At 44.0% G+C, this 11,115-nt stretch overlaps 1 protein-coding gene across 2 annotated transcripts; it reads right to left on the bottom strand.

Moving 5' to 3' along the window:
* Nucleotides 1-1,658: 1,658 nt before the first annotated feature.
* On the bottom strand, nt 1,659-8,670 carry RPS15A (ribosomal protein S15a). Of its 2 annotated transcripts, none has more exons than XM_012736045.3 (5): nt 8,610-8,670; nt 7,285-7,422; nt 6,607-6,686; nt 3,684-3,769; nt 1,659-1,789 (listed from the first exon to the last, which is right to left on the bottom strand). In XM_012736045.3, exons 2-5 carry the CDS (start codon nt 7,415-7,417, stop codon nt 1,696-1,698), a joined length of 393 nt encoding a protein of 130 aa, XP_012591499.1. In that variant the 5' UTR covers nt 7,418-7,422; nt 8,610-8,670; the 3' UTR covers nt 1,659-1,695. The 2 variants fall into 2 exon arrangements, with proteins under 2 accessions (XP_012591499.1, XP_012591500.1); XM_012736046.3 differs by lacking the exon at nt 8,610-8,670 and adding an exon at nt 8,264-8,547.
* Nucleotides 8,671-11,115: the final 2,445 nt, after the last annotated feature.

The raw sequence follows: 11,115 nt of genomic DNA, 5'->3' as shown, positions 1-11,115 counted from the left end.
TGGTGGGCCTGAATGACCCAGATGTTGTTACCCCTCTCCCCACTCCCACCCCAGGCCTCTGCCTGGCAGCAGCACACGGGAAGTGGACACTGGGCTCATCCCACAGGGGAAAGAACTCTCTTCGAGCCAAGTCATCCTACCAGCAAGAACCTATCTCCAGGCCCTCGAATTCTGGGGTGTAGTACCAGGCCAACCAGCCCCAGTTCATGTTAAATCTACTTACAGGATTTCAGAAGCTTCTTCCTTGCTAACACAAAGAAATGTGTTATTAAACCCATCAGACAGGTCACCCACTTTTTCCCTACCCAGATTTTTTCCCCCTCCTGACCAATCCAAAGGGCATAGGATCCCCACAAAATGGTGATAGCAAATGGAGCCATTTTCATATCCTATTATTGGAATCTGTGCCCAGAAAGAAACTGATGATTTATTGAATCAACATCTACTTATTGAGGCATCTCTGTGTCAGGAACCAGAGGCACAAATGGAAACAAAAGCAAACATGGGCCCTGACATCCTAGAGCTTACAACCTTTTGGCATTAAGAAAATGAGCTCTTTGAAGAGTCTTCTGGACTCACTTCACCTCTATGCCTGACAAATACAACTACATAACATGACTGTCAGTGTTTAGTGTGTACTTTATACTTATTTTTCTCTCAACTCCAAGGTAGGTTTTGCATTATTTCCACTACACGTACAGAAACTGATATTGAGTATAGGAGCAGACCTCGATTCTGGTCTACTGGACTACCCCAAACCCATGTTCTTAATTACTCAGAGCCTCCCAAACCCAGACATGCCTCCCAAATCACTTTCTTCTATCAATGGGGACTATCTCCTCAGTGATCAACAGCTCCAACCTCCTCCAGTAGGCACCTGTTATCGCCACTAGCCCCTCAGAATGATTGCTAGATGGGCCTGTCGTGGTGGCTCACACCTGTAATCCCAGTACACCAGGAGGCCAAGGCGAGAGGATCCCAAGGCGAGAGGATCCCGAGTTCAGGAGTTCAAGACCAGCCTGAGCAAGAGCCTGACTAAAACAGAAATTAGCTGTGCATGATGGCATGTACCTATAGTCCCAGCTACTGGGGAGGCTGAAGCAGGAGGATCGCTTGAGGCCAGGAGTTTGAAGTTGCTGTGAGCTACGACAGGTTTATGCCATGGGACTCTAACCTGGGTGAAAGAGCAAGACTGTCTCTCCAAAAAAAAAAAAAAAATTCCTAGCAAGTGTCTATTAAAACAGTGATCCCAGCAGGATCTAAAATCCTACCTCCAGAATGCTCACAGCCAGGCAAAATAAACACACCAAACAAAGTGTCAAATAGCTCGTTTTGGTGGAGAGCAGGGATGATTGTTTTCTTATTGCATTTATTACTTTCATGAGAACTTTTACCTTTTAAAAAAAATATACCTCCCCCCCTCTGAAAAGCAATCACACAGCAAGTTTCCCAAACCTGGAACCCAACTTGGACTCAACCACCCAGGGCCAGACACAGCAATCTCCGGTGAGCCGTGAGGGTGGAGGTTAGACATCACAAAGCTGTCCTGTTTACTTCAGGGAACAGCACTCACCAATTAACACAACGGCTGCACATCCCCACACACTCTTGCTACACTGCTGTGAAGGCTCAAGACGATGAGTAGAAGCACCAGAGTCCACTGAGGCATTTTATTTGTAAGTATGCATTACATCCCTAGAAAAAGAATCCCAGAATTTTCCCTCCTGTGTGTTTTCTTCTTGCTTCTTCATGGTCCATGATGCCAGCTGAAGTTGTCAATACAATGAAACTATAGAGTGGAAAAGAAAATGCTGATGAGTTTAACAGTTAATACACAGAGCTGCTTTCTGCTGCAGAAAAACACCCATACTCATCAGTGTTAAAAGGAGCTGGTGACTACCTGCACTGGCAGCACATGTGGCTCTTAGAACCAAAGCCAAATCAGAGACCCCCGCCACAACCCCCACACAGCCCTGACCTCTGCTAACACTGGGAAACCATCAAGCTGAGTTGAAAACAAAGGCTGTTTAAACTTTAACTTCAAAATGTCACCTGCTCTCAGGTAAAGAGACACGGAGGACACACAGTTAATAAATGTTTTAATGCATTTATTTTTTTAAATAAATCATTAAAGTGCTATTGTACAGAGAGACATTCATTCATGCAATGTCTGGCTACCTCATGGGTTATTATGAGGGTCAAGATAAATGCATAAAAGGGGTAGTCAACCGTGAAGCATTAAAATCAGTATCTCGGGCCGGGCGCTGTGGCTCACGCCTGTAATCCTAGCTCTTGGGAGGCCGAGGCGGGCGGATTGCTCAAGGTCAGGAGTTCAAAACCAGCCTGAGCAAGAGCGAGACCCCGTCTCTACTATAAATAGAAAGAAATTAATTGGCCAACTGATATATATATAAAAAAATTAGCCGGGCATGGTGGCGCATGCCTGTAGTCCCAGCTACCTGGGAGGCTGAGGCAGAAGGATCACTCGAGCCCAGGAGTTTGAGGTTGCTGTGAGCTAGGCTGACGCCACGGCACTCACTCTAGCCTGGGCAACAAAGTGAGACTCTGTCTCAAAAAAAAAAAAAAAAAAAAAAATCAGTATCTCGGCCGTTTGATAGCTCATGCCTATAATCCCATCACTTTGGGAGGGCCAGGCAGTAGGATCACTTGAGGCCATGAGTTCAAGAACAGCCTGAACATAGCAAGACCCTGTCTCTACAAAACTAAATAAATAAAAATTAACCAGCCATGGTGGCGTGTGCCTGTAGTCAGAGATACTCAGGAGGCTGAGGTGGGAGGACTGCTTGAGCCCAGGAATTTGAGGTTACTATGAACTATGATTGCACCACTGTACCCAGACTGGATGACAGAGATCGTCTCTTAAAAAAAAAAAAAAAGATTCTGACATTGTACTTGTCATATAGTAACTATGAAGTGAGAGCATATTAAACTATGTCACCAAACACATAATTGGGGCACATTAAGTTCTTAAACACAGATAAGGATTTACTGTGTCAGATCCTGAAGCTCTTTAACAAAATTAAATCAGGTGATAATTTTAAAAAGAGGAACTATTATTGTTTTCACAGATGAAGAAATCCAGGCTACTTGACTTGCTCAAGGTGTCATAACTTTAAAGCACAAAGAGGAAGATTTGAATTCAGGCTCTTAAGGAGGATGAAGATCTCAAACCAAGTCCCCAGAAGCGATTCTGGCCAGTATTCTGGGATCACAGGGAACACACACAGTATGAGCCACATGCAGCGAGGCGAAGAGCAGACACGAAAGTGGACACAATCCTGCTGTTCTGTCAGTCTAAGCTCTCATATGCCCCGCAGAACTTGAAGCCTAACACATGAAATGAGGCAGGGAGACACAGTGGCACACGCCTGTACTCCCAGCTACTTAGGCTGAGTTGGGAGGATCAATCGAGCCCAAGAGTTCGAGGCCAGTGTGTTATAACGCCTGTGAATAGCTACTGCACTCCGGCCAAGGCTACACAACAAAACCTCATCTCTAAAAAAAAGAGAAGAGAAACGTGGCAAACAAAAGCTAATTCTTTGGTCAAGATGGTTGAGGATAGACAATTACTACTGCTTTAAAAAGAAAACCAACCTCAAGTCAAACTGCATCCCAGCAATTCTCAGCATTGAACTTCTTTTAATTGAGGAAAGCCAACTCACCCAAACTGGCGGGATGGGAGCAGATTATTCTGCCATTTTTCTAGATCTTTGAGTTGTACATCAAATCTGGGGCTGATCACTCCACACTGTAAAAGAGTAACAAAAAATTATTCACACTTTATCAATAACAGAAAAACTGAACAGCACAAGATGGAATTCATAATTGAATAGTCACACAAACCAACAAACTCATCATTTAAATCAGTACCTAATCTATACACAACCTCTGATATAAATGCCATTCAAAAAACATACCTAAGTAGGACTGCCTGCCTAGGAGAAAAAGCAGAGGCATGAAAAAGTCAATGAAAGAGGTGGAACACAAGGCAATACATGAGTGTCTAGTCACTGATACGCATCCTGTGGGCTGGAAGAGCTGTCCCAGAACAAATGACCAGACTTTAAAAAGCCAAGAGACCAAGTCTTAGACATGGAAGATTACAGTCAAAACTTTTTTCCATAGCAAGGCTGAAATAAAAGTGCAGTGTCTCAAATTCTTGAGACAAATTCTTTAGCCCATAAACTAAAAACTGCAAAGTTTTAGTTATCTAAGGAACATGCAGCACAGGCACTGAACTAAAATCTAAGAACTGCTGCTCCCACCAATGAGATGCCCTTATACATTTCTGAGGGACAGTGTCCTACAACCACAGGCAAATCTTTTTTCCAAACTAATCTGGCAAAATGATGGAAGACAGGAAGAGCAAAGAGTTCTTACAATTATCTCATCTCTTTGCCAGTGGGACACATCCAACAACCACCCTCCAAAATGAGAGCTCTCCGAGAGCACTATAATCACTCAGTTACACACCAATCTTAAAACACAATAAATGTTTAAACAACATCCACTAACTTAATACCCCCTCTGCTCACAAGATCCGCTCTACAAATCACTGATACACTTAAAAACAGCACTGCAGAAAGGCTCCCACTATTTACATGCAAGAACTGACCACATAAAAACACTAAGATTAGTACCCTTACGGTGAAAACTCCAGAAGGCTAAGACAGCAGATAAACAGTTGTGTGTGCACATCCCCCAGATAATCACTTAAAAGATCCCAAGATACTTTAAAAAAACGAAGCCTGCTCAGGTTCTCCCTTTTCTACCATTATCCCATCAACCATGATGTCACTTGACTAGTACAGTTGATGGCAATCCCACACCAGATGAAAAGAACACAGGGATGGGGTAAGGGAAAACTTGTCTTCCCTGTACCTCTCCAGGCAAGGTACAGTGAAAAGGCCTTCCTCCCCAAGTCTCTATTCCATGCAGCACCCAGGCCTTTGATTCCAGCAGCCAAATCCCTCCTTCAGCTAGAATTAAGCCAGCTCAACTTGTCCCAACGTAGAGCAATTGAATTTTAATGGCTGTATTGTCTTTAAACACTTATCTTACTTCCCAGCTCCATTTCCACATTTTCACAGTAAGGGTTGGTCATCCTTTGCATGAAAGAGATGGGGAGACATTCTTTTATAAAGGGAGTAAATCAACTTCAGAAGAACTAAAATCAAACTGTTGGCTTTGCCCAAAATCACAGTTAAGTGGGAGAGCCTGGATTTCAAAGGTCTTAGGCTAGAATTTTTCAAAGGAGTATACCACAGAACAAGGGTGCCACAAGTAAGTTCCATTTAGAGAACGCTGTTCTGTTCAAGTTTATTTGTCAAGCTATTATGTATAGTGAACGTCCAAGGGGAATTTGGTACACGGTACTTCTCAAACTTAAAGTTGAGTTTGTTTGTTTTTTTTTAAACATCAACTCAATCTGCACAATAGTTTTAACAACTGCTAAACTACATACTGGCACCAGTTACTAACTTCCTGAGAGACCAATATGAACCTAACCTGAGTTTTTCTAACTTCTAAATAGGGGGAAAAAACCAGACACTTCCACTTCAAAAACACATTGTGAGGGTCAGAGTGACAATTTCTAATGGCTACAACTAGAACATGACACACTCAAAATGAGCCTTGAGAGTCAAATCTTTTCACGAAGACTTCAGATCCCATTGTTTGTACACAAATTACCTCTATCCACATACGAAGCAAGTTCATTATATAGGGAAGTATCTTTTTAAAATAGAAACTGTTAGACCAGGAAATAATCTTACCAACCCAGTAATTGTCACTAACCATTGACTTTAACCACTGTTTTCCCGTATTGAATTAGACTAGAGGATATCATCAGACTCCCTGCAAACCTGAAAGCTACAAACTTGAACAGAGAAGGCAGAAGCTGAAAATCAATGTTTCCCAAATTTCTGAAAGTCAGGACAGTCTATGCTATTAGCAAGCTCAGTGATCTCAACTAGCATAGACACCTACCCCCGCTCCCTCAAAGAAATGCAATTAATTAAACCACAAAGTTAAACAGATCTACTTATATTGCTGACAAGTCAAATTGAAGAGGAGCCTAGACCTCAAAAACCTATGCTATCAAAAACAGAAAAAGTACTAATAATTGGTATTTAGAGTCCCACTTACTCAAAGATAAAAAGATTCTGTTCAAAAAATTCAATGCATCACCAAGAGGATAGATAAGTTATTTATACTGTGGCTTAGAGGCCTTGAACAATCCAAGTTCAAGACAGTGAGATGGGTAGTATAATATGCCCCTATTTAATGAACTGACTCCATGTGTAGATAGAGGTAATTAACATAATACCAAATCAAATACCAGTACCAGTGTTAATTTCACCCTTCAGATAGCCCATACCCCACAAACACTAGGTCAACAGACCTAAGCCTAGAGCAAACTACCCTGAGGAAGAAATGAAGTTATGTGACACAAAAGAAATGAACAATTTTAGCCAATTCCTAAACTTATGGAACCACTATTCAGTATTTACAAAAGCAATTACAATACACATCACCATGTTAAACAATCCTTAAGGCTTTTAAAGGTGTAATATCTATTCTTACCTTGTTTAACCTGCCTGTGAGGTTCACAACAATTTTCCCAGCTCTGTGATCATCAATGATTTCAAATTCGCCAATGTAACCTACAAAACAAAACTGTATTAAATGAAAGACATCAATTTCAGACCTAAATCTCCTCTAACCTACTAGACTATTTGCCCTCACATCATCCCAGTGACTGCTTCTCCAAACAGTCTGGGTAGAGAAAGACAGTTGCTCTACATCAAAATTAATTTTTACAACCTACTTAATATGTAAAATTTGGGGGGCAACACCCAAAATACACCTTGCAATTCTAAAAGGGATTAGCTTCTCCTTGTCCCTTCATTATTCCTACTCCCAAAGGCTAGTTTGTTCCAAAGACATGCAATAATCCTTCCTCTCTACCCCAGGAGCTCTTAGACAACTTCAGGAGCCCTGTCAGTGACTTGTGTTATTTAGGTCCCCAGCATCTACCAGACCAATGGTCTGTCAAACATAAGCTTCCTCCTTTTTCCAACAATTCCATCCTAGATGATTCTTTTAGTGGTCTCACTTGTACACAATGTCTCCTCCACAGCCCTGCAGATCAACTGCATTATAGTTCCCAGGTATGACTGAGACACTGTACCCTGTAATTAATTTCTACAAGACCCATTCCTAAATAGTGTGACATCAAAACATAAAACACAGCACACTTACCATGCTTCATCATCACAGTTAGAAACCGGACAATGACTTTGGAGCACGGCCTTATAAGAACCTGGCGTTTGCCTCTCTTTTCGGCATTGTTGATGCTCTTAAGAGCATCAGCCAGGACATTCATGCGCACCATTATGGCTGTTTAGGGAAAACAAAATAGAGGTTTTATTGGCATTGGCAACATCAACAGACACCCAAAGCATCCTTTTCTTTCTGCCCTTACTGTAGCGAAGTTTTCCTAAGCCTAAGCAGGCTGGTTCTCCAGAACTCCCAGCACCCAGAAAACCCTTCATTACTATCTTCTATGGTTAAAAACAGTCAAGATGTCAACCTGCACATTTTCAACCTCACTCATTCACTAACCACACTCTTCTACGAAGTACAGCTGGAGATAAAATAATGTGGGGGGGAAAAAACCCATCTGACACAAGAAAACCTCAGAATTGGCGGGAATTCACAGCTACCCCAAACGAAAACACCAGGTATGGCGGGTCAGTTATTCAAAACAGAAGCTAAAATCACCGGTAATGTTTCCCAAATTTCTTAAAGTCAGGACTGCCTATGTTATTAACATTGTACTTTAAATCAATTCATCTTCACCTACCACTAACACACATTAAACTAAAGCATCGTCTTTGTGCCCTTTAAAACTGTGCCCAACAGCAAATGTACCACGGAGGCAAGCACAGTATTTTACAAGCCACCAGACTGAACTCTCTTCCAATGGGCACGAACTGCACGATATGCTCTAATATAAAGTTTCGAAAGCTTCCATGTACGGAGAGCAAAGTGCCAACAGCAGAGGTTCAACCCACTCCAAGTACAGCAAAGTGTCTAAAGAATAACTCCGCAGCCCAGAAAATCCAAGTTAGGAGCTAGCAAACTGCCAACCACGACAAGACGCAGTTTTGCCTGCTGGGTGGCCTCAGCCTCCCAAGTTCCCAGCGAGGCCGCAAACAGGAGCAGCTGCACTGCTCACCCGGCCACCACCGTTCTGACGCTTCCCGCCGCCCGGAGCCAAGGGGCTGCTGCCTCAGCCACTAGGAGGTACAGGTGCCGCGGCCCGCGCCGGGGCTAGGTGGCCAAGAGCTCCGGCGCCCGCCAGCACTTCGGCCTGCACTCCACCGATCCAGGTCTCCAGAGTGCAGAGCGTGGGACGCCCGGGCATGGCCCGCCTTTATGCCTGTTCAGGCCCCCGCAAGGCGAGGACCCCCGGCCCAAGAGGGGCCCAGTGTCCCCTCAGGACACCGAAGCCGAGGCTTAGACCGTGGGATGGTGCCGATAACCGACGGATGAGGCTGGAGCCCGCAAAAGGAGATACTCACCGGCACGGAAAGATGGCGGAAAGAGGGAGGGAGGGGAGAGCGCACGGAGTTATGGGAAGTGGGCGGGCTATCGCGAGACTTTCCAAGGAAAGCCCAAAAATGGACCGCCGAGTAGGGGGAGGCGGGGAAAAAGGCGGAGCCTCCTCGGGAGTTGGCAATTGAGAGTCAGAGGACTCGACCTCCCCGGGTGCGGCGTGAGGCGGGGTTCGAAGTTCAACTAGATTTTGCCGCCTAATCTGTAAAAACAAGACACCGACGACAGGGCCTAGACACTCGTTAATTTTTATTGCAATAACCGTTCACCATTTAGAGTAAGTTTTGATGCGTGTGTATTGATAGTACCTCTGGAAAGACCCACGAGAGGCCGGCCGTTGCCTCTGGGGCGCGCGTTAGGGACGGGGCTGGAAAACCTTGCTCCATGCACACTTTGGTTGTTGAGACGTCTGCATTACTTTTTTGAAGCAGTCAAAAATATTTTTTTTTAAAGCAGTGATTCCTTTTTTACTCTCCTTAAATCGTAGGAATTATTTATTGAGACTCGAGCTGTATTTTGGTTTTTTTCTTTTTTTTTCAAGTTCTGAGATACACGGTTTAAAAGAAAGCCGAGAATGTCTGGAAACGCACACTCAGGATTCTGAGCCAGTGGCATTTATCTGCTCTTCTGCACCCGGACCAGAACCAGCTTAGGTTAGTCTCTTATCCTCCTCTCTGAACCTTCCACGGAAGTAAGCTGCGTGTGGAAATAATATCTGCCTCTTAAAGTTATTGCGAGGGTCAGATGAGATAATGGCGGCAAAGGGTGCACAACTGTCTGGCGCTGTCCGTCCTCACTGTATGTTGGCCAAGGAGCATGGGGTTGCGGGTACATCTTGGCGCCCAGGGTCTGATCACCTGGAAAGGGAGTCTGGCTGTGCCCTCTGTAGAGCTGAGTGTCCTCAGCCTCGTTACCTAACCTCTAAAATGTTTGCAATAGCCTCTATTCAGCCACACCCACCCACACATGCAGCCTCCTCCCCGCTCTCCCAGCCCTGTTTGATTTTTCTCCATAGCACTTACCACCTGAAATACATTGGCAGTGTATCTATTGTTTGCCTCTTAGCGCTGGACCAAGTTCCAAGTAAGCAGGGGTTTTGCTCAGTTTTGTTCACTCCTGTATCCACAGCTTCTCAAGAAGTATCTGGGACTTAATATACATTTGAGGAATAAAAGAATGGACATCAGTGTGGAATGCTCTGCCTATAAAAACAAAAAAATAAAATAAAAAAAAGAATGGACAAATCAGTTTCCCCATTTGTAAAATAGTGGTGATACTACCAACCACTTGAAGTTGCTGTGAGTATAAATAGAGATTCCATGGAAAAGAAATGAACACAAAACCTGGCAGAGTGATCAATCAATAGCAGTTATTTGTATAGTCTCAGCCCACCTTCCACCCACCCGGTCAGCTCTCAAATCATACATGAACCTTGAAGCAAGCAAAGCTTCCACTGGGGACATCTCAGGGATATAGCATTTGCTTTTTTGGTAAAAATTCTCTCGAAGAGCTGATTCCCTATACACTTGCAACATGTTCTGCTTACTAAAAATGTGGCATTTACTTTAACCGAGGGCCTTAGCCGCAGTGGGGAGTTAAGTGAACAACACCATTTTCCTTAAAGGGGCTTATCTTAAATAGAAAAATAGCACTGCCACAATCTCCTGATCCACTGCATTCATTCATTCAACATCTAATGAGTGCCTTCTATGTGGCATGTGTTGCACTGGGTGCTGAGGGGACAGTGTCAGTTCCTACCCTTTTGGCGTTTTTTTTGAGACAGAGTCTCACTCTCTTGCCCAGGCTAGAGTGCCGTGGCATCAGCCTAGCTCACAGCAACCTCACACTCCTGGGCTCAAGCCATCCTCCTGCCTCAGCCGCCTGAGTAGCTGGGACTAAGGCGTGTGCCACCATGCCCGGCTAATTTTTTCTATATATTTTTAGTTGGCCAAATAGAGTGGGGGGGGGGAGGGTCTCACTCTTGCTCAGGCTGGTATCAAACTCCTGACCTTGAGCAATCCACCTGCCTCAGCCTCCCAGAGTGCTAAGGATTACAGGCGCAAGCCACGGCACCCGGCCCTAAGTTCCTACCCTTAAGAGGTTCAGATCCCAGTAGAGGAGACAGACCACTAAACTATGTGATACAGGGCAATATGCCACATAGGCTGGCAGTGTAAAATGCTGTGGGAATGTAGAGATGGCCTGGGAAGCTGCGAAAGCCTTAACAGAGAAAGTGCCATCATTAAGGGTACTAACAACTACCGATTCATGACTGCGAGGGTGCCTCCTGTAGATTAACTCATTGAATCCTCACAACAAATATGAGCTGTACTATTAATATTAACCCCATTTCACACTTAAGAAAATTAAGTGCTATCTTAAATTGATTCAATGTTAAAATTTTGCTTTTGAGTCAATGGTAAAAAAAAAAAAAGGGCACTTAACTTGTCTAAGATACCTAAATTACTTGGT

This window comes from Microcebus murinus, chromosome 19 (assembly GCF_040939455.1).
Source record: "Microcebus murinus isolate Inina chromosome 19, M.murinus_Inina_mat1.0, whole genome shotgun sequence".
NCBI lineage: Eukaryota > Metazoa > Chordata > Mammalia > Primates > Cheirogaleidae > Microcebus > Microcebus murinus.
This window is presented reverse-complemented; position numbering and strand designations above follow the sequence as displayed.

Coding starts and splice junctions, on each gene's coding strand:
- RPS15A (XM_012736045.3), bottom strand. CDS start 7,417: ATGGTGCGCATGAATGTCCTGGCTGATGCTCTTAAGAGCATCAACAAT. Junction 3,770..6,606: donor TCACAGGCAGGTTAAACAAG/GTAAGAATAGAT, acceptor ACTCTTTTACAG/TGTGGAGTGATCAGCCCCAG. Junction 1,790..3,683: donor CTCCCATCCCGCCAGTTTGG/GTGAGTTGGCTT, acceptor TCCACTCTATAG/TTTCATTGTATTGACAACTT.